This window comes from Lepidochelys kempii, chromosome 9 (assembly GCF_965140265.1).
Source record: "Lepidochelys kempii isolate rLepKem1 chromosome 9, rLepKem1.hap2, whole genome shotgun sequence".
Lineage (NCBI taxonomy): Eukaryota > Metazoa > Chordata > Testudines > Cheloniidae > Lepidochelys > Lepidochelys kempii.
The window spans coordinates 82,922,085-82,946,445 of record NC_133264.1 but is presented as its reverse complement, the minus strand read 5'-3'; the positions used below and the strand labels follow the sequence as shown (position 1 = coordinate 82,946,445).

General features: G+C 36.4%; 1 protein-coding gene across 8 annotated transcripts in view; it reads left to right on the top strand.

Annotated features, from left to right (window-relative positions):
- ATRX (ATRX chromatin remodeler) overlaps positions 1-24,361 on the top strand; it is a 140,981-nt gene that overhangs the window by 56,939 nt on the left and 59,681 nt on the right. For all 8 annotated transcript variants that reach the window (XM_073361133.1, XM_073361132.1, XM_073361136.1 and 5 more), the window contains 10 exons: positions 647-719; positions 7,234-7,364; positions 8,827-9,006; positions 13,464-13,557; positions 14,573-14,681; positions 18,475-18,654; positions 19,380-19,521; positions 19,790-19,899; positions 22,011-22,157; positions 22,405-22,582. In XM_073361133.1, the coding sequence (XP_073217234.1) occupies positions 647-719; positions 7,234-7,364; positions 8,827-9,006; positions 13,464-13,557; positions 14,573-14,681; positions 18,475-18,654; positions 19,380-19,521; positions 19,790-19,899; positions 22,011-22,157; positions 22,405-22,582 (1,344 nt within the window). The remainder of the gene's footprint in view (positions 1-646; positions 720-7,233; positions 7,365-8,826; positions 9,007-13,463; positions 13,558-14,572; positions 14,682-18,474; positions 18,655-19,379; positions 19,522-19,789; positions 19,900-22,010; positions 22,158-22,404; positions 22,583-24,361) is intronic.

Below are 24,361 nucleotides of genomic sequence, written 5' to 3'. Positions count from 1 at the left end.
TAGTTCTCAAAATACAAGTCTTCATACATAAATGTGCATGCTCTAAGATGGATGGATGTTGCGTGGTTTTCCTTAGTAGTACAGAGACAGGGAAGTAGATCAGCAGGAGAAACTTTTTCCTGCTGAAATATTTCTTGTGAAGACCAGGCAGCTCAGTTATGAGTAAGCAAGCTCTTGTATACTTGGAAGTTGATAGTACTGTAGCTTATTTGCTATCATCTTTTCAGTCTCTGTGAATTTGGTGATGGGAATCCAGTCGTGAAGTGGACAGGAAAATCTAAAATTTTCATTTTTAAGATACCTGAAGAGTGGAGCATTCAATTATTGTGCATTTTAAAGTAAAATCTATACAGATTATGGCTTCATTTTATATGGGTATTAAAGATTTGCTTGAAAATTACAGTAGTAGATATAGATGTTAACAAGGCTCTTGCTTCAAAGAGTTTTCTACTATTAGATATTGTATGGGGGAATACTTTGTCTGTTCAAGATTGCTTTTTTTATTTTTTTAAAGGTCGGGTTGTGATATTTAGTACCAAGTTATCTTTAAATTTGAGTGTGTGCTGCAACAGGTCACATACAATAGAAAATTGATATGTGCATTGCTGGTTTTATCCTTATGTCAAATCTCTGACTTTTTTCCCAGGGGATGAAGGAGATACTAAATCCGGGGCTGTTCCAATGGAAGAGGAGGAGGATGATGACGATCCTGAGAATAGGTATGATTCCATCCATAAGGACTTTAAAAAGATTATAACACACCCTAGGCGTGGGCGCAAACCGGCGCAACGGAACAGCAAGCAGGTTGTAAAAACCAGGACTGCCTGCCTTGTAAAGACTCGCTCACAGGCTTCCCGCAAGTTTGAACGAGAGGCCAGAAAACAGAGGCCAAAATCCAGAAATGTAAAGAAAATATTTAGAAGTGTTAACTAACACACCTTGCATAGGGTGTGTTATAAATGCATTGCAGCACTGTCTGTTTTATATTCCTATGTAAAATGTGGGTTTTGTGATAAGCTCTTCATTGAGACAAGTAAAAGCCTGCTTTGATAAATGTGAATTTCAGCTACTTACATGAATAGATTATAAAAATTGGCATCTGTGCAATATACAATGACAAAATCTTTATAGTGGATCTTGATTATTAGAGCTACATAATTTGTTTTTTTATTAAAACACCTTTTCTCATTAGAAAGATAAAGCAAAAATATGGGAACACGTTTATGGAGAAAACATTTTCATGGATATTCTGGACTGTTAATGAAATTGAGGTTTAATAAATTGATGAGTACCTGAAATCACCTACGTGATGGTTAAGGTCTTGATGCTACATGCACTCATACATAGGCTTACTTGCCATGAAGGGAACTACTCACATGCGTAGTGAAGCATGTGAATGAGTGATTTCAGGATCTGGGCCTATATATTATTCAGTTTTAAAATTTAAATTTATAAAAACTAATAGATGTAATTTTACTTTTAGGTGGTTGTTTTTTTAAACGTATGTTATATTTTACTATTACAATGTAGTCCTCAAAAAGTAGCTTGGATAGCGAATGAAATAAAATGTAAAAGTTTTTGGCTTTTGAATTAGTAACAGCATAAACAAAGTATTAATTTAAAGGGACTCTATGCTAAACACTCAATTATGAGCAGGAGTTTCTTTTTGGAAGCTATTGTAGTTAGATTAAATTTTTCCAAGAAAACTTTATACAGTATTTCTGAAACTGAATTCTTTGTCCTGTAGTAAATGTGGGACCGACTTTGTAACTTTGCAACACAACTGTTGATGGAGTCTGCTTTTCTGCTTCTGAGCCTTATTAGCATAGAATATTGTGTCTGTTCCACAAAGTAGCTGCGTTTTGTTACATAGCTGAAGTGAATTTAAAAACAGAATTTTGTTATATGGACCTCAGTTGGGTACAGAAATATTGCTGCTAATCTAGCTCTTCTGTATGTTCAGTTTTAAAATTTAAGCATTTTAATTCACTTTTTAAAAAATAACTTTTAAGGGACTGACAGCACAGGTCCATAAGCACAACATTTAAACATTGTTAACCTTACTTTTATTTAAATATACTTTAATTTCACTCTACCTTTGTTATGTTTTTAAGAATTTCTGGTTGATGATTCAGCTGATTTAAAGTAAATATTTATCATTGAAAGCTCAGCTTTTTACAGTACAAATGTTAACTGGTAGATTTGACCTGTTAGTGTGGAGGGGATTATCGTGTTTCTCAGTACAATCCCTACAGGTCTTGAACAAAATAGATTTGATCACTAAATAATATTATATTTTCTTTTAGGTTTTAAAATCAGTTTGTGTAACTTTTCAAACTGAATCATTGTTTAAATTTTTATCTAGGAAATACTCTGAATATACATTTCTGAGGTGTAGGGGGAGGTATTTGTTACCAAATACACTTTTCAACCTTCAGGAAGTAATTGATAACTGAACTCACTAATATTACATTCAACACTCATTGTACTTTGTACCGTAATCACTGGTACAAAATTGTAAAAAGATGGAAAACATTTTGAGAAGATTTAAAAAAAAAATTTTTTTCTTTACTCAACACAACTTTAGAAAAATATTTTCTGTTACTCAGACAAGCTGCCACTTTTCTACCAGACCAAAGAGGGTACCTAGTACCCAATGAAATATTTATAGTGTGGGCACTCATGGTTGCAAGTCTCTAGTTTAGAAGTTTTATTGTTTGAATACATTTGAATGTGAATGACATGAATAATTTTTTTAATAAGTCTTGAAATCATCTTTGCCAAAGTGCAATATATGAGTTGGTCACAATATGATAGGCAGTGCTGTATGCTGTCATCTTATGTTGTGTATTTGTTTATTGTTGGTCCTTCTGATCTTTTAAATGGTACTGTTAATATGTTCGCAGTAGTTTTGTTTATTAAGAGGTAAATAGTGTATTAATGCAGAATGCCTTTAAGTATTTGATGGATGCAATAAATTTTTGTAAAACATTTTTCTTGTCCAAGCATTTAATTTAATTGTAATACCTCTGAGAGATGGAAAATCAGATCGTTGAAACAAAGGCATAATACAGTCTATAGAACAAAGTATTTGGTAAATTATTAATCTGAAGGAAAATATTTTTGTGTGTGTACTAAATGTCAGTCAAACATACATATATAAAACTATAAATACAAATACAACTAAATATTAAAAATATGCTAAAGGTGAAATTTAATTAAATTTCTGATACTCTTAAAGGATGCTGCTTTCTATTAGCGCAGCCTTATGGTTTTGTCTCTTTAGCGGCTTATTTTGGACAATTTGATTATACATATAACTAATATGTGTTTATGGACACCACCTGTGAGTTGATTTAATTTAATTAAGAATGTTAACACATAGTGTTAATCATTATTTTTAGTTAAATTCTCAGCTAAATTTGTTTTACAGTGGCAACATTGTATCCTCAAGATGTTTGAAAAGCTATAAATGAGTCAGTTCTTGCCAAAGAGTTACTGCCTGTTTAGACATTAGAGGGTGTGGGGAACAGAGTCACAAAGATGTGAAATAACTTGCTAAAGATCACACAGCAAGTCTGTGGCAGAGCTGGGAATAGCATCCAGGTCTCCTCACTTGCAGCCCATTATACTATTGAGTGGATCGCATGGCCCCAGTGTTTTTTGTTTTTATTTTTATTTAAAAATTTTATAGCATTTAATTGTAATTGATGTTGGCTAAGAATCCACCTCAGTTCCCCGATCCCAGGAAAATAAATAAAAATCCCCCAGAGATTTGTTGGGGGAAACAGATTTGCACACTATCATAATCTGTATTGTCTTGGTGCTTCTACAGTTTGATGGTTAAACAAGTGCTGAAAAGAATAAAACTTTGTCAGTGTAGGTAACTGTTGATCTTCAGTCTTAATTACTTTCTAAAAATTTGGAAGTTGAACTTGAAGTTGGAGTAGATTTTTACTTTGAGGTCAGATATAATTTAACTTAATAAAACTGATTTCAAGAGCTAAACATCCAGTTTCACATGGTGATGTGAATACTGTTATGCCAAATATTTATCAGAAGCATTTATAGGGTTTGATCTGTTCAGCACTGTCTTTTCGGTATTGTTTACCAATTTCATTATATATAATCCTTTGATTACACCAAAAGTGGAAAAATAGTCCTAATTTTTAAACATGCTTTACATTTTCAGACTAGAGCACCACTTCAGTGGAACATACTAGAGAAAATCTAGTTTTCGAGGACCATAATCTGTATCTTATTGCTACTAAATAAATAGTTGCATCCCCTGTTGATGAGCAGGGTTTGAACTTGCTTTCACTAGCTGAAAAATTAGTGTTTTTAATGTCTTGTGGAACATAAAAGTATTTATTAATCTGCCAATTTCAGAAATCCTTATTAATTAGTATTATTTAATTAAAATTATTCAGCTTGAGGAAGTTCAGATGATGATGGTACTGTGGACAGTGACCTGGGTATCCTTAGGAGCAGGCTGGAATAGAGAAGAAATAGTATTCTATGTGTGCATACTCAAGTTTGTACTTGTGAAGAAATTCTGCTGAATGTATTCTTTAGATTTCTCTCAGCAAACATTATTCTGTAAATGTGAAAAAACCCTTCCTTTTAAGAGTCAAAATCCACTTTATTTAAATAAATATATAAATATATGTATATTTTAAAAGATGATTTGCAATGCAGGTAAGAATTTGTTATCCAATTTCAAGTTTTATTAACTCTTTTAGCACTATTGAGGATAATGTGAAATCATTTAGGTGCACTAGTACAGGGCAGTATGTTGAGACTTGTGAACTTAATTTTAAGTTTTGCAATGTTTTTTTCATCAGTACCTTATTCCTTTCCTGGTGTTGAGTGTGTTTCTTATGTAAAAGCTAGCAAACCTACTGGTGATGTCCACATGACCTAGATTATACTTTGTTAAAATAACTTATATATGAAAGTTACAAAATAATTAAAAATAAGGAAATAGTTCCCCTTTTTGGGAATCCAAACCATTGTATTCTGAAGAAAATTACAACTGATCTGGGCAAATAAGTACAGTATTCAAAAAAACTACAAAAGGGGAAGATTTAATTTTCAAATACACGTAACTATTTATTCCTCTGGTCAGATATTATACACATTCATTAATATTTAAAATTTACTCTTCTCTTATTTCTCCTACACGGACTGATACAAAGCTAATTGAAATGAATGGGACTTTGTCCATATGAACTTCAATAAATGTTGGGTCAGGTCCACAAAATGAAGTCTGTTGATATAAGTAATTAAAAGCAACTTTTTAGGTAAACTTATTTTAAAAAAATAGCTTTATATCATGACTCATCTAGTTATATATGGGTCAGATAATTCTTTAATGTCTTAATATTTCCGCTGTGGATGCTGCAGGTCAGTGTGACTTAGTGCACCAACCATAAACATCTTCATGCTCTTGGATAATTTTTAATTCCCCCCCCCTTTCTTTTCTTTTAAATAATAACGGTTGAACATATGCCTGTCTTGAATTCTTATTTGAAATCATATTAAAGTGTATTAAAAGATGGAAAATATTGTATGATTGAAGTGTAATTGCAAAAACCGTGGGGAAAATAAAATAGTGGTCTTGGAAAATTTGGCATTGTTTTGGGGGCACAAATTAATTCCTGGAAAATATAAATAGAATAAAATATATTTTATAGTTCAATGTGACTACTAATTACTTGAATTGTGTAACATAAAAAGCAAGACATTAGGGTCAGTTATTTCTGTGCCAGTTCCGAATGAAGAATAGAACTGTTCAAATTCCTGGCTTTTGAACTGGGTTTCTGATGAGGTATAGATACTTCCCTTTCCTGAATTACTTACTTACTTATTTACTTACATATATACAATAAAATGCTTTTCATCATTACTGCTAAAATGATTGGATCTGATCGAGAAAATACATGAAATCTTGCAGTTAACATTGCAGACAGGAGAAATATATTCAAAATATTATTATTTTTATTCCTCAGTTCCATAGGACCTGATCCCCTATGAGGGACAATTCTTTTTTTCCCCCTTGAAGTAAAGTATCAGATTAAGTCCACAATTTTCTTGTCCATTTGTACATCACTTTTCCCTGTATGTATTTTCATACTTGATTTTCCTTTGTTGAAAGATTCTGTAAATAATGCGTTTTTCGTAGTCTAAATTATTGTATTTTAACTGAAAATATTTTTGGGTTGGAATGGGAGGCTATGAGAAGTTGATCAACCTTTTTTTTGTTCCACAGGAAGTGGGATAATAGTCTGACTCTGCAAGTTTATATAGACCCGTAACTTTTGACAAATCACTGTTTTCTTCATCTGTGGGTCACTGTGCATAAGAGGGTTGCTGGCAGATGTTTGAGGGGATGTGAGACTGCTCTCATCCTTTTTCTCTGGTCTTCTACTGATGTAGATTTTTCCAGCCATTTGCAAGCACATCTTCTTGAGAAACCATGTGTGCCCTATAAAACACTGTACTTATTCCTGCTGCATCTCCTTTGAAGTACAAGGGCACAGACATAAAGGATTGTAACATATACCTCAGGAACAGCTGTCAGGAGCAAAATGTGGAGTTATAGTATAAAAAATTGTTTTAGTGCATATCCTTTATCTTCAGAATTTAAGGTGTTCAGTGCATACTGCCTTTACCACGAATTAAATTCATAGAGGAGAGTGTCCAGAGATTGACTGTTGGTTTAATACTGTTTTTTGTCTCTAATCATTTAGAGACTTGTCCCAAAACACTTAGTGTTCCTGAGGCCATTAGAACGAAAATAAATAAATAAATTAATTAATTAAAAAAAATAATAAAAAAATTCAGTTTAATATTGCATCACAGTTTATTAGAAAAGATGAGTGACATGGAAGATGGGACAGGTGGGAAGGAATGAAATGGGCCCAAGTTATTAAATGTTGCTTTAAAAAAAACACATTTCAGCAAAATCTGCAGTAAACATGGTTTAAAATTGGAAAGTGCTTATTTGGGAGCACTGCAAAGAACTTTTTCCAAAGCAGATTACCATGTTGAACATATGAAATGTCAGTTAGAATATCCTCTCATTACCACCATGATTGCTCTCCATTCCTAATTCTTTCTGAGCTCACAACCCTGTTACTGAAGTGCTGAATTATATAAGATTACATTTGTCATTCATTGATCTATTGTGTAAGCGATGGAATACATAGTATTTTTTGTTTTACTTCAAAGAATTGCCAAGAAAATGCTTTTAGAAGAAATCAAAGCCAATCTTTCCTCTGATGAGGATGCATCTTCAGATGAAGAATCAGATGAAGGAAAAAAGAAGACGGGAAAGAAAAATGAAAACGCAGAAGATGATGGTGAGCACCAAAATGTGGCAGGAAAAAAGTGGTGCTTTAGAATCTGTCATAATTTCAGAAGTCGTTCGGGGAAAGATAACAGCAAAATCAATAAACAATCCCCAAACAACATCATGCATTTTTTTATATCAACTGCCAAACTGAACTCAGTCAGTATGGTTCTGTGGGTTTCTCTGTTTGACTTCTGTAAAAGTGTACTTTTACTTTATGATCATATCGTTATAACCAATTTAGAATCGAGTATGTGCTAAGCAATATTTGATTAATAAAAGACAATAAGACATACAAGTATTATTCCTGGGGGAGTTTTGCACCAGAAAGTTAAAAATTCTGTTTACAACATTTTAAAATTCTGCATATTTTATTTGTCAAAATAATGCAAGATAATCACGCTGGTTTCAATTATTTTGGTAATTTATTTAAACTACAATACAATGGATGGAGAATGGGAGTGGGGAGCAGTGGAGAAAATCCCTAAACCCCCTTGCCTAATAGTAATGTAACTAGGTTTGACCTTTTGTTGTCTAATAACTAGAAATAAATATATGCAGCCATATGCTCAGTGTTATATCATAGGCAACTGAAGAGCAAGTGAGGGCTGTGGAATCAAACTCACAATTTATGTTGGCTACTGACCGTGTCCAGATAGGTCAGTAGCAAACAGTTCATGGAGTACATTTTGATAGGAAATTTTTTCAGTCCAAAAACTTAGTTCAGTTCTAATCACTAAAGCACCATAAGCTCTTTATAAGGCCATACGGTCCTTTACACCACTCTGGCAATGTGTAAAGGAGCCTTAAAACTTTTATACTCCTGGGGGAATTCACAAAGACAATGGGAACAATTCACTAAGCAGGCCGGCTGCTGCATTCTGCTCTGCTTTAGGGGACGGAGCCTGCCCCACGCCTACCTCCTCAGAAACATCCCAATGGCCTGTCCCTCCATGCTGAGCATGCCGCAATAGCAAGTGAGAGGGACAGTGTGTCTGTCTGTCTCTCTTTCTCTCACAGGCATGAACGCCAAGCACCCCCCCACCCCCCGTGATTGATGTCTTTACTGGCTGCTCCAGGAGCCCAAACTGACTTGCCTGCGCTGCCGGGGAGGGGCGTGTGACCACTCTTGTAGCTTCCCTTTGCTTCCCCATGAGAATTCATTTTTCCGCAGGGAAACAAAGAAATCTGTCTGGGATATGAATTCTGTGCATGCTCAGTGATGTAAAATTCCCCCAGGAGTAAAGTATGTGAGATATGTATGACGAAAACAAAATTGCTTCTGTTGATAATCCATATGATAACTGTAAGATCAAACCATTTCCATTGCAAAGATAAAGTGGGGGGGGGGAGTGCATATGTGCATTTGTTCGATCACATCTTCCTGGAAATACTTAATAGATGAAATGCAACTTAAATGAGCAAATAGCTACCTGTATGAGTTCTGTGCTGATTTTTCTTCTCTCTGACAGAGGAGAATGAAAAAGAAGATAATTCTGAATCAGATTCAGATGATGAAGAGTCTAAGAAGCCTAGATATAGACACAGACTGCTGAGACACAAGCTAAGTATGAGTGATGGAGAATCTGAAGAAGAAAAAAAGGGAAAATCTAAAGACGCAAAAGAAGGCAAACGCAGAAATAGAAGGAAAGGTACAAAATTTAAATGTTTGTGTGGCAGAATGTATTTGTTATTGGATGAAATATGTTCAGTTATGTGGCGTAATGGAGATTTCCAGTGAACAAAAGATTTCCCGGAATTCCAAATTGTCTTCCTCACACCTCCTCTCACTCTTTCACACCTATAGTTTCTTGTTTTGCAGTTGAGATTGAGGAAGTTAGTGCCATCAACTCTCTACAGGCACATAAGGGAAAACAGTGTTGTTGTCACTGAATTTTTGTCAATAAGGTTCTTTGTTTGTTTGTGTGTGTTTGTTTTCAAAATACTCTAATTATAATCTTTAATCATGGGACAGTGAACTCCCCATGAAATTATTTGGTAAGTTTTTGATGAAATAATAATTAAAAAAACCTAACTATCATTGAAACTATTTGAAATATTTATTTACAAGGGCAAAAGCTAGCAAATTCAAAGATAATGATGTTAACTCAAACACATTTTCTTAAAGTCCATTTAAACTAAATCAGTATATCTAAAACTAGAACAATTTGGAAAGAACTCAGATTTTGAACTAGGAATTTTAAAATATATTTTTTACACATCTCCTCCTGTGCTGTCATCCCAGACTGTTGTCTGTTTTTGTTCATTTACTAGGTTTATTATAACACAGTGATTATTCCAGGATAGTTTACTCTTATTTAATCCCCTTCTCTTTATTTAATCTCCCTCCCTCTCTTCTCCCCACCCTCTAAAAAATTGGGTTAATCTGGTTGAGTCATGAAATTTTAATACCAAGTCAAATAGGTATAATTCAGGAAAACCCAATTTTTCCTCCTTCCTCCTGCAACTGCTATCTCTTCCTCACACTATACATAGGCCCTTGTGTCACCAGAAATTTCCTTCATCCTAGAGAGTTAAACTCTATATCCCTCCAAGTTCTTCTAAAGTGGTTCACAATGGGACGGCAGATGGAACTCTTAAATGAAAACTTTATTTCTCATTTTTCTTGTCTTAAGAAGCTAAGAATGCAGCTCTTCTAGCTTTTTCTGGGTTGAGGAGCAAAGGAATGACTGTTAGTGCAGATTTCTTACATCTAATAACCATGGGACCAACTGGGACCAACACTGCTATAGCAACACTGCAGACTCCAGTAACCATGGCATTTCAGAGTGTAAATGGTTTATTTACATTGGAAGCAAAATTATCCCTATTGCACAATTTGAAAGTATAGTTATATTTTTAGTGTTGCAGTAATGCCAGGATACCATACATGTGTAGTCTTCCATGTACCTAAGGATAAATTATCCTGTATTGTATTATATTTACAGTGTTCCCCCATAAAAGTCTCATTTTTGCATCTTCTGTGATATTGTTGTAACTTTTACAATATTTTAGCAAATAAAATGCCAGACCAAGGCATGGCCGGACCAATCTCCAGAACCCTTTAGTCATAAGTCTCCTCAATTACCTCAACCCTGACCTGGAGCAGTAAAATTTCTTTCACTTCAAATAGCTCAGTGACTTGGTCCTCCATTGTTATACCTCTCCAAGTACATAAAACAAAAACCTAACTCCCAGTTACTTATATTCTGTTATTTACTGAGTAGCATTTTATTTACTTATTGCAACATATACCATTTAGTAAGAAACTCGTATAGCTTTCCAGTGTATTCAAAATTAATCTTAAATGCTAAATAGGACTGAATAGCATACTATATTTTTAGCTGCTTATAAATGTCAGACTTTTAAAAAATCATGAGTCAGGCCCCCCAAAATTATGAACTATAGATACTGGCCTCTTTTTGAGTCTTCATGACTTAAACATAATGAACTCATGATAAAATCATTAAAGATGGCAATCTGGTATAAAGAGGTAGCACACTTTGCATGAGATGGGAGAAATGAAATGAACTCTCAGCACAAAGGATTTAGATTTGCCTTTTTTTTGTAGAAGTTGCTGATCCAGACAATGCTCGTTGGCATTGGCAGTGCTATTATCCGAAAACACTGACATCCATAAAAAGGAGATAACAAACTATCCCTTGCAGTGAAAGTTTAGTGTGACTGAGTAAAGCAACTGTATTCTAACTTAGTCTTTGCGTCAGCATATTAAATCCACACACTTCACCAAAAATCACAGTATCTCTGGGTTGAGCACTTGTTTTCATATAAAATACTCAGATTTGTGTATATTTTAAAACTTGGTTATGTATATCAACTTTTAATGGTGGTATGGTTGACTGTTTATAACTCCTTTCAGATAGAAAAGTCTTAATTTATTTTCTACACCACTAACTTGATTTTTGTAGTACTTACTTTAATATGAATTGGATAAATACTATATTCCACTTCATATGCACGAAGCATGATTACAATGGCTATAAATAAGGAACTGTACAGTGCTTGAAGAAAACACTACTATCAGTCCTTGGAAGCAGTGCAGGATGGCTCTGTAGATCCTCTGTGCCTGCTCTTCTAGCTCTCGAGTAACAGCTGTGACCTCTGAATGCACCCTGAATCTGCATTGTCATTGTCAGGGTTGGGGGACCTTGAATGCCTTCAACATCCCTGGGAGTATTTACTTGTTTTGAATAAGTATCTATTTACGTACACCTCATTTCAACTACCCCGTCTCCCATTTTAATAGGAAAAACTGTTCAACTTTCTATCCGTTGCAAATATATATTAAATCCTTTTTCAACAGTTAGCTTATATCCAATAAATTCTTTGGTCTGATGTGTGAAAAGTCAATCCAAATTGGTCTGAAACTTTAAAGCAATGAGGTCCAACTCTTGGGTAGTGAATAAATTTAATGAAATATGGAAATCTTATTTGGGACATAGCTGAAGGCCATCTGTAAAGCTTTTTATTTTGGTGGTGGGGAAAAGGGAGAAATGTGAAACTATCCTCATGTTTGTAATGCTCAAGAAATGTTCCATTGAATGGGCAGTGTCGGGCAAAAAATTCATACACTTTTTTTTTATACAACAGTTTATTATCTATGTTACTAACAGTGTAGACTGTTCATATTTTAATCTAGTTTAGGGGTTGTCTATATGGTGGAGTAATGCATGGTACAGGGGTGTGGTTTCTAAAGTGAACTAATGTTTTGCACATTAATTGGTCTGTGTAGATCCTCATGGTGCTCATTAAAAGTGTCCTACTGCACTTTAACCTATCCCAAGCACAGTGTTATAAAACACTAGGGAATTTTTAGTGCACACCAGCAGAATCTACATGGACCAATAAAAGCACAGCACATTTAGTGTGCTTTAGAAAACATACCTCTGTAGTGTGAATTGCTGCTTCCTGTAACCAAAGCCTTGCTTTTCATCAAGTGTGATTCTCATCAGTTGGTTTTCACTTTTTTGTTTTCATGTACTGGACCAATGGTCTCCAATCTTTTTACTCGCAAGATCACTTTTTGAATTTAAGGGCAACCCAGGATCTACCCCGCCCCTTCCCTGAGGGCCCTGCCACTTCCCCAAAGTCCCGCCCCACTCACTCTATCCCCCCTCTCTCTTTTGCTCTCTCTCCCCCACCTTCACTCACTTTCACTGGGCTGGGGTAAGGGGTTGGGGTTCAGGAGGGGGCTCCAGGCTGAGCCTGGGGTAGAAGGTTGGGGTGCAGGAGGGGGCTCAGGGCTGGGGCAGAGTGTTGAGGTGTGTGTGGGGGTGCTGGCTCTAGGAATGGGGTCAGGGCTGGGCTGCAGGAGGGGGTATGGGGTGCTTTCTCAGAGAGAGGGGTCAGGGCTGGGGCAGGGGGCTGGGGTACAGGAGGGGGTGTGGGCTCTAGGAAGGAGTTTGGGTGCAGGCCAATGGGAGCTGTGGGGGTGGTGCTTGCAGGCAGGAGCAGCACGCAGAAGAAGATCTCTATCCCTTCTCTCTCCTCCCCCCCATCCCCCCCAATCCCCACCCGTGTGGGGGCATGCTGGCTGCTTATGGGAGTGGCATGGGGTCAGGGCAGGCAGGGAGCCTACCTTAGCAGCAGCTCTGGTGCACCGCCTGAGAGCGCGTTCGACTGGAAGAGTTTCCAGGATCAACCAGTTGATTGCGTTAGACTGGTTGGTGACCACTGTACTAGACCAATAAGGGAAAATCAAATCCAAACAAAACTGTTTAGTGAATTAAAAAGAATCATAAAATATTACTGTTAATATTAGGGTTTCTAACAAAACATATTACTTACAATATACCTTTAAAAGACCTCTTTATTACCTTTTGAGTTATTTTTAAAAAAATTTGCATTGGATTTTTAATATGTAGCAGTTCAAAGCCATATATGTTTCAATTGAAACAACTATTGTTGCATTACCTTACTGAGATATTTTATTACCTGCACATGAGGGCATTTATTGACCAAGAATTTACAAGTCCTACAAGCAGCAGAAATTAATTTCAAACAAATTACTTTTGTATTATTAGTAAAGTTATATTGATATTACTTTAGGTTACAACAGAGGTAGATATGTTTTTTTTTATTCTTAAAGTGAGCAGTGATGATTCAGATGACTCAGAATTTCATGAATCTGGAGTTAGTGAAGAAGTCAGTGAATCTGAAGATGAGCAACGTCCTAGAACAAGGTATAAATAAACTTTAGTTCTAGTCATCTCAGGTGAACTTTTTAAAAACTGATTATTGGGAAGGTACAATCCTGTCACATGTCATGTCTGAAATGTTTAGATGTGTTCTAAGAACCTGATCCAAAGACTGCCATTGACTTCAATGGTTTTTAGATCAGACACTAAATTTTAGTTAAAAGAAAAGGAGTACTTGTGACGCCTTAGAGACTAACAAATTTATTTGAGCATAAGCTTTCGTGAGCTACAGCTCACTTCATCTGAGTTGAAACAAATTTTAGTTGTTTGTTACAGAATTTCGGTATCTGCAATTTCATTTATTTCAAAAGCCTGGAAGTTGAGTTGAGTGTGAGAGTTCGAACTTCCTCGTTTATGTCTCAGTATAATTAGGAGAGTTGGGATACGAGAAGATGAGACCATTAAAAACACGTGGTATTTTTCTAACACGTTTGCTGCAGTCAAGGAACAATGGCTTCTAATTAAGGATTGAGTTTTAGTGAGGTTATGGGAAGTTGTCTAGGATGTAATCTTCTTGTTTGTGTAGTGTGAAAGAGACAGGTGGAAAATAAACCACTAATATTGATACTATTTTGCTATGGAAGTGATGTGTGTACAAACCAGTTACAATATAGGTGTCACAATACTCAATGCAAAACTACGATGTGGCATTTTCCTTTACCCCTTTAGAAATTATAGGACCCTCTTGGTAAACTGTGCAATCTACTCCATTATTGCCTGATAAAGTCAATAATTCATCATTATTGCATATCTGAAGATAGTAAAGGGGTCCACATTACAGAAGAACATATTGTTTTGCATTTCTGTTAAGGAATAAACCGTTAATCTAGAGAATTGATATAATAGTGATGCTCCTCTTGTAAGAGGAAGTTAGTCTATAGGGTGAAAAGAGAGAAATACACCATTGTATTGAGTAGTAGAGTATTTTATAAGAGGAAAACAAACATTTGATCCATCAGTGTTCTCCTGTTTATCAATGAAATTTTTTCCCATTTCTCAGATCTGCTAAGAAAGCTGAGGCAGAAGAAAATCAGCGGAGTTACAAGCAGAAAAAGAAAAGACGACGCATAAAGGTTCAGGAGGATTCTTCTAGTGAAAACAATAATAAGGTACCATATAGCAATGCCTTATGTTCTGACTAAATTGTTGAAACCGATGATAACTAAGATTTTGTCACAGACGTTTTTATGAAAAGTCACGGACAGGTCACGGGCAATAAAGAAGAATTCACAGGAGCCTGTGACCTGTCTGGGACTTTTCCTAAAAATATCCACGACAAAATGGGGAGCTCAGTTTAGGGGTCCCTACACCACCCACAGTGGCTAGGCAGCTGCAGGGGACCACTCGGAGCTCCGGGTGCCCCCACCCCCACAGTAGCCCACAGCTCCCAGCCACCACGGGCTGAAGTCACTGGTGTCGCTGGAAGTCATGGATTCTGTGACTTCCGTGACCTTCACGGAAAAAATTGTAACCTTAATGATAACTAGAGTTTGCTTTTGCAAAGTGCAATTAGGGAGTCTTCATTTTCTGTATGTCTTGTAACATTTTAAAATTTTTAACTCACACATTCTCTTTATTATAATTACATTTTTACATTAAACTGTTAGTAGGTGATTGAGTCTGCCAAACCAGATTAAACTTCAAATGCAGATGACTGTATACCTAAGCTTCTGAAGTCTTTCAAGAGTCTTTATTTTTGGCACTTGTCTCATGAGGCGGAACTTCAGTCCAAACCTAAATTACAGTGAAAAAAGTTTGGTCTAAATGATCCTACTTGCTGATGGCATTTTTTTATACACTACAAACTAATCCATAAAGCCCAGTACTCTGGCAGCCTTCAAATTCGTACTTGAGATTCTCTTCTTCTGTGACACTTCCAATATATAGCTAGTTGATAATAGGTACCTAATAGAATTACTGATATTAATAATAATCATTTCTCTATCAATTCAGTACTTTATTCATTCTTTCTTTATTAAAAAATACTTAAAACCTGTTAATTTTACATGCAGCTTGTTTTTATAATCATATTTTCTTGTCAGTGTCACTCACATCCTCTGTCCCCCATCCCTCTAATATTTCCATTGTTGCATCTTGTTTTAAACTAAATTGTAATCCATTGGGGTTAGAGGTGGTCTCCTAGGTGTTTGTATAATCCCAGTGCATTGGGACACCAGTCCTGATTTGGGTGACCTTCTGGATGCTATTCTAATATAAACTTCACTTCTTGATTCTTTTTCCTGTTTACATGGGGTCGGAAGTGCCCACCATTCTTCGCCACGCCTTCTGGTCCATGACAGTTGTTTGTAGGTCTTCGCATTCCAGTCCCTTTCTCTTCAGACTTCCTCCCACGTTTTCTTTGCTGGTCATTCTTTTCCCATTTCCATTCTTATCGCATGTCCAGACAACCTCAAATAGAATGTTATTCTAATACTAACAATACGTAATATAAACCTCTATACTCTTGATTTTTTTTGTTTTATTTCTACCCTTTAGTCGGAGACCCTGTGCTGGAATGGTAGGGATATGGATTATTAAGAAATCAATTTGAGGAGCAGTGGCAGACTTCTGTGGGGAGAAGCTGTCTGCAGTAGGCCAGATTCTAGACAATGGTTTTGATCTTTTAAATGTTGAACAGTACATATATTTTGCATTTTAGACAAAATTCGAAAACACACCTTCGGTAACAGTTGAACACCTTTCATTATATCTCACAATAGGTGCAATTATAGTGTCTGACTCTGAACAGCGTGGAGAAAAAATGTAAAGCAGATGATTTAAAATGTCTTACTTTTTTTGGAATGTCCTCTTTCTGAATGCACAGATAATATATTTCTGTATATGACTACCTATAGAATAATATGTACATTTTGTTTAATCAGTGGACATTTTCTGAAAGATACAAGCATGCAGTAATAGTAAATATTCAAGATTAAAAAGGGAAACCACCAAATACGTTTGTCTCGTATATGCAGAAAGATCCTCAGTTTATTCAAGTGGAAAGAAAAAATAAAAAAAAACTATTAATTTCTTCCAGGTGCAATAGTGTAAAATAAAATAAGTACTAAGCAGATTGTTGAGTTTAGTATCTTTATTTAATTCACGGAAACAGAGAATTAATTAGCACACAAGTTATAATTGCCAGCTATTTTAGAGGTCATCAAAATCTTAGGTAATAGAAGGGAAAAGGAATTATTCTGATGAATAGTTTGTATAGCTGTCTAAGGGATAGATATAGGCTGTTTAAACCATCAAAACCACCTCAAAGAGAGTCCTGGCTGTTTTTAGTAAAGCTGTTCTCCATAATTGTTGTATCAAGAAAATGTTTTGTTTGGTCAAAAACTTAAATACATTTATTATTTGAAGTTTTGTCCCTTAATTTAACAGAGTATAACACACAGTAACTCTGATGGTATTTTTTTAAAATGTGGGAATTGACAGTAACGCCCTTATGTAGTGTTGTTTAGACTAGTTAGTAGGTATTTCACAACTTTAAATAAACCCCTTACAACTTTCTTTCACTTTGGAAATAATGAAACTTGTGTGAATTAGTGTCTGAAGAGAATAGTTCAGCTGGCATATTTTCTACTTCAGGATCCAGATATTTTTAGTTTATATCCATAATGGAGATTTAAAAGGGTCTGTCAATTGGATTATTATTTCAGATTTCAGTTAAAACTTGTCTCAATATATTGTTTGTGAGGGGAAAAATCCAATGTTTTTGTTACATTTCTATTTTTCAGAATATTTCCCAAGGATTCACATTTAGAGCTCAAAGAAACATTGTTTTCCTACAGTGAACAGTCCAGTTTGCAGCCATTACAGTGAAGGAGTGAGAGAGTTCTTCCCAATTTTTGATTTCGCCTGCAGATTTCCAACCTGCTGATCTATAGAGATCACTTTTCAATCAGAATAATCCTTTTTTTCTCTAACTGCTTTACAGAATACTCAGATTTTAAACATATGGATTATACAGTGGAAGAATTCATTTTCTTTCATTGTCCTTAGACTTTCTAATGGTTGATTTTTTTCTGTTTTAGAAATAGCTGCTTAGCCCAGTGAATGAAGGACATTTCAGATATCAGACTTTATTTTAAAATCAGGTGTTCCTATTGATAAACTATTTGAGTTAGGACATACTTGATTTCTCTTTAGATTTGATTTATATTCTTTCAAGCCATAAAACAGACCAAATAGGAAAATATACAAACAGTAAAAAAAATACTTTAAGTAAAAAAAGCCAAAACAGAACTCTGTTACATAACTATTTTTTCTTAAATAAGAAAACTGTTGACTAGACTAGATAAAATTTCCATTCATAGAAACTAAAACCAGCTGCATTTTGGAGTTATGTGAAGACACACAGCTATTACTTTTAAGTAAAGTGGAATTTCTTAACCAAACTCAGAAGATTCATTATCCACCTGACCAGTGGCAATAGCTGGAGCGAGGAGTCAACCAGGTCTTGTAGGATTTCTCTGGTTATACCATATTGAATAGCAGTAATGGGGAGGATATTACTAGAAGCTTCCCTTTGTGTTGTCACAACTGAAATTACTGGTGGTAGAAGTGGATTTAGGTCCAGGTATGGGTATGTCTAGTTGAAGAGGGAAAGAGTGCTTTTTTCATTTTTAGCAATATGATTTGAAAACACCCCTTAATATCTTTGTGTAGGCATAATTTAAAATAATTTAACCTGTGTTTTTTAAATGTGTTAAACTGTCAACACAAGTTGGTAAAAGATCTTTCAAATTATGCTGGATAATTCAATTTGAAAACTCCTTTTCCTGTTTAGGTAAGAACTGTGTCACAAAGTTCGATCATTTATTCAAAAGTCAGGATTATAATAGTCCTCGTGTCTCAGGTTTTATACTAATGATTAATTGGTTTGAATTGTAATAGAGTAATTCTGAGGATGAAGATGACAATGATTCAAAATCTCCTGGAAAAGGCCGGAAGAAAATACGAAAGATTCTTAAAGATGATAAGCTTAGAACAGAAACACAAAATGCACTGAAGGAGGAGGAAGAGAGAAGAAAACGTATTGCAGAAAGAGAAAGAGAGAGAGAGAAGTTAAGAGAGGTACATCTCATTTATTTATTTTTACTTTTGTATGAGATATTGATTGAAAGTTTAGTTGCTGATGGTGTTTAAAGACATCATAAATTTAGCTGCGGGTAAGGAATTTTAAGTGTTTAGAAATTATAGATTTGTGGAACCATGTGTAATAGGATGACAATCCCCTTAAGGATAGTAAGGATTAGTGGTCAGGCATCTTAAAGTGCTGGTTCTCTACCTATTTACCTTTGTGGGCCTCAGATGCAGCTCTCTGTGTTATGGGGCACATCCACACAATATATGTACTACCTCTCTGGCCCTGAGGATGTCGCATGGGCCGCAGCTCGTGCTGATTGGGCCGCAAGTGGGCCATGGGTTGAGAACCACCATCTTAAAGCGACACGCCAGAGACCAGGTGTTGACTGATCTCCCCGAAAGGGACAATCACACCATAAATCACACATTCATACTTAAACTTGTAATTTGTTGCAGAATAAAGCTTTTTTGTTTAAGGTTAATGATCAATAAATAAGGAATTATTGTTTCGTGTCTCAACTGTTTAAATTATTTTTTGTGGAGACAAATCTTGAACTGAGATGTTAGGGGATAAAAAGGGGAAGATTGCTTAAAATCTTTCCTTTTGGATTTAGCAAATAGGGCCTTGCTATTTCATTGAACTTGTGTGTTTAAAAGGGCCTGAATTAGTCATGTGCAAAGCATTCCTATAATACATTGTTTTTTGCTTCCAGGTGATAGAAATAGAAGATGCTTCACCTCTAAAGTGTCCGATCACAACTAAACTGGTTTTAGATGAAGATGAAGAAACCAAAGAACCTATAGTACAGGTTCACAGAAACATAGTTACCAAACTGAAACCACATCAAGTAGATGGTAAGAAAATATAAAGACAATTATGTTAATTGAACTCTTTTTTTTTTTTTTTTTTCCCCTTGTGCTGGCAGGGCCTACGTGTTGAACTGGTGTCTTATGTACGATTACTTGGGAAATGCTGTTAACTTTGAGTTTTTGTTTTATTGTGTTGGAAATATCTTAATCTGATTGCTAATTTATATAAAAATATCTTTTCAGATAAGTTGTTTAGTAAATTTAAAACGTTTAATACTTTTTAAAGGAGCTCTTAAAAAAAAATTCTCTCCAGGTGTTCAGTTCATGTGGGATTGCTGTTGTGAATCTTTGAAAAAAACAAAGAAATCTGCAGGTTCCGGATGCATTCTTGCCCACTGCATGGGTCTAGGAAAAACATTGCAGGTAAGTGGCAAAGGACTTTTGGTGAGGCATCCTGTACTCTGGAACCCACTCTCTCAACTGGTCCAACCAGAGGCCAAGTTTAATCATTTTCAGGACACAGTGTAAGACCCACTCCTTCTCCTAGGCAATGGCCTGATGAGGTTGCTTAAAAAGAGGAAGTGCGAGTTCGTAGGGATTGGTCCTCTTTTCTGAAAGAGTTGGCGTTAATATGTATTTGCCGTTTATAAAATATGTTCATGCACCCTGAGCTCTATCAATGTGCATATTATACTTGCCTAAAAATAACTAAATTAGATAATAAATTTGGTCTTAGTTTAAAAGCATATGATCTGTATAGAGTTAATACATACAACTTCTTTGCATTCCAAAATAATACGTAGCTACAGGGGGATGAACAAGCATCTGTTATGTTCATTTGAAACCCATATTTCTGAATTTATTTAACATTACTCTTATTTTTCAAGTAGGCTGTGCTCTCTGAAACATTCCTTCTTCAGTGAGTTTACTATTTAAATTGGTTCCTTTCCTCAGTGGCTCCGGATTATCCCCTGGTCATGTCTGAGATACCTGTCTGTTCACTGTCAGTGATTTCATTTGTAGTTCTACTATAGCAGAATTCTGTAGAGATTTAGCCCTTATTTTCTCAAGGGGAAGTTGTATTAAAATCAGGCAACTCAGATGCAGTATAGGTTTTAATATATTAAAAAAATAGTCTCATCTCCAGTGTGAAGAGACTGCTGTCTTTAGAAGTAGCATCCTGTTGGCTGATATGATGCCTCTAAGAGTATCAACATTTATGGATGTCACAAACGATTATTTTGTCCATCTTAAATCATAGGAAGTGTTACGGTTTCACATAAATCCTGAAATTGACCTTTTAGTATTTCCTAAAACAATTCTGAATTGGCATAATCTGACTTTTAGGCAAACCTTTAGTACCTTATACTAGACATTGGAAAATATTGGAATCTGTTAATATGACAAATGTGCAAGTTGGATCATCTGATAATCCAGATGATAAAGAAGAGAGTTTTCTATCATTACGAAATATTTTCACAGCAGAACGTTTCTTTTTCTGTGTCACCTATAACTGCTCATATGATTAAGGAATTAATGGGTGTAACTCTCCTATTGGACAGAAGGCCAGTAACAAACATACATTGTGTCTTCATGGGCATTCTTTATAATCTAATCGCAATTGATTCCCCCTGCCCCCTTTACAATTATTTTTCAGTAACTTCCTCTCTAACTTTCGGCTGCTTCTGTGTTCTTTTGTCCTCCACTTATTTCCATTGTAAGAAGTACAGGTTTTAAGTACAGGTTTTAAGACCGGTTTTAAGAGATTTTCTGTAATACCTTGAAATAACAAGGAGATGAAGGTCAAGTAAAATGAGTGGTCAAAGTCTCCAGGATGGCTTAAATGACCAATTTCTTTGGGCACTCTTTCCTTTCACACTTGAGTATTTTTAGCATAAGATGTTAACAGCAGCTCTCATCTTAATAAGAGCAAGTATACTAGTTCTCCACCTGGTGATGGCAGGATAGTTCCAAGGGCTAAAAGCAGCTTAGTTTCCATTGAATGTTGCATATTTGCAGCACAGTCCTGAAGTTTGGAATGAACTGTTATATGGTGTACAGAACTGGTCACCATACTGAAGGAATTGTTAACTTGGAAAGCATGTAATGCAAGATTGGTGCCAAATTTCAAGAAACTCCAGTCTTTCCTTATAAATAATTTAAGGAGTTGGGCTTATTCTCAATGGGGAAGAAAGGAGGCTCAAACACACAGGGCGGTCCCTAGGGGGATGTGGGGCTGGGGCAACCTCCATTCCACCCCAGGCCCCGCCCCCACTCCATCCCTTCCCCCAACCCCCTGCCCCTGCTCTGCCCTGCCTCTTCCCAAAGTCTTAACTACTACTCCCCCAAAAAGGGTGAGGCTGTTTGGGTAGGAAGATTGTTGTTTGTAAACTTTTATACGTTATTTGGAGAAAATGAAGACTGGACATGGATGTGTGTGTAATGATGGTGGTGCTGTGTGTGTCTGTGTGCAACTTTTTTTTTTCCTTAAGTATTCTCCTACTAAGTAGTAGTTTGCTTGGTTCCCTTTACAGGTAGTGAGTTTTCTCCATACAGTTCTGTTGTGTGATAAACTGGATTTCAGCACAGCTCTCGTGGTGTGTCCACTGAACACTGCCTTGAACTGGCTGAATGAGTTTGAAAAATGGCAAGAAGGTTTAGAAGATGATGAGAAACTAGAGGTATTTCATTTTTAAGAATTTTCTTTTTTTAAAAGTCCCTTATATAGCTGAACAGTTTGAGTGATTATGACAAAATTACACCATTCAAAGTGCACACTAGAGATTGTGTTTTATGTATACAGAAAATTTACTTGTACTGATGTAGTAGGTGTGATCTAGGTATTTAAAAGTTGTGTAGTACTCTGCAAGACTCCTGTTTTGTCTTGGTTAAAAGCAGAGTCCAACATCCAGTATTCTCTTTCAAAAGGTTTCTGAATTAGCAACTGTAAAACGCCCTCAAGAAAGATCCTATATGCTGCAGCGATGGCAGGAAGATGGAGGAGTTATGATCATAGGTTATGAGATGTACCGTAATCTTGCACAAGGCAGGAATGTGAAAAGTAGAAAACTTAAGGAAATATTTAACAAGGCTCTGGTTGATCCAGGTAAGTGAATGTTGTTAATGTAAGGACTCAGAGTAGCAATTAAGCTGTCCATTTAAGGGTATGGGCTGAATTTAGAACTCTTGCAAGTGGGAAATGTTTTAGTATTTTTCTTTTTACATATACTTTTAGGAAAATCATTTAATGATGTATTAATGAACCCACTAAGCTGTTTTATTTACAGTTAACTTAGTTTCTGCATGGGTGATTTCTGTAACACAGCTATATTACAAAAATGTTCAGTTATGACTCAGAGTATTTTAAGCTAGGACTCTCTTGTGGATATGAATGAGATGTACTCATATGAAAAAAGATACAAGGTACAAAAAATATGTTGATGACCTTTCCTCATCTCTTAAATATCCCTTTTGGTCAACCTTTTTTCTTCAAGTGATTGCACATGTCCATTCCAGTGCAGGTATGTGCACGCCCTGAGCACAGTCACCAGAAATTTTTTCTTCAGTGGTATCCATCGGGTTGGCTCTGGTGCTGCGTATCCATTGCACCGGTATAAAGGGCCTTGCCAATCCCACACCCCCTGAGTTCGTTCTTACCACCCATGACAGTTGCTGGGACTGTTCCCCTCACTCTTGCAAGTTCTCAGTAGACTTTGTCTTCTCAGTATTTGCTGTTGATAGTTACGTCTTGGTAGTTTGTTCAGTTAGTTCTCTCTGTTTAGCGTCCGCTCTCAGTACCGAGGCATGCCTCGGTCGCCAGGCTTCAAGCCTTGTGCTTCTTGCAACTAGGCTGTGCCCCTGAGTAACCTGCACTCCGGTTGTCTTAAGTGCTTGGGTGAAGCTTATATTGGGGACTTCTGCAAAATTTGCAGAGACTTTAAGCCCCATACCAAAAAGGATGGAGAGGCTAGACTGAACTAATGGATGCAGAGGTGAGACCCTCCTTGGAACCGTGCCATTCGGACTTGGCACCGAGTACCTCAGCATCAGTGAGGAGTGCTCCTTCCACTGTCCAAGAGTCACAAAGCCATTTGACATCCCCAATACCAAGGAAGAAACAGAAGAAGCTGCTGACCGAGAGAGGATGTTCTCCGACCCCAAGGATGGCCAGACATGGAGACCAGAGCAGAGTGTGACCTGTGACCAAGGTCACTTCTTGGCTCTGGCAGCTCAGTGCTTTGATGCTTTGATTCTGGCCCCTATGTGGGCTCATTTGAGTCTGGTACCAGCCGAACTGTCAGCATTGGAAGGTCAGCATGGTGCCGGGATTATTGCAATGCCGTCCACGGCTGAGGCTTTAGCTTCGGCCAGAAACTTGCTCTCGCTGTTGGTACCAGAGTCACAGACAGTACAAGAGTTTGGTGGTGGTGGTGCTGACTGGTGGAAGGGAGCATGTGGCCACTGGTTACTATTTGGTACCGGGGCCTTCAGTGCCATTTAAAGGGAAACGAGCCCTGTTGGCTCAGTCCTTGTCTTCCCCACCCTGGCACTGGTCACCGGCACCAGTGGGAGCCACTCCTCCATGGTCGCCATGCAGAGACTCCTCCTCCAACAATTTTAAATGAATGGGTAACACAAGAGAATAGGTGGGGGGAGGGAAAAGAGGATCTAAACCTTCAAAAACCTAAAACAGTGAAAAGAAATTTAAAGATATACTGATGAAACTTATGTGCATCCCCAGTGTTTGATTAATGCACAGTTATACTAATTGGGAAACTCAGATCCCTGAATGCTTTTTTTTCCTATGAGTAGGGAAATTAAAAGTTAAGGAAAAATCAGTATCTGTGGGAGGGAAGAAGTCAACAACGAACTAGATATTCTGTGT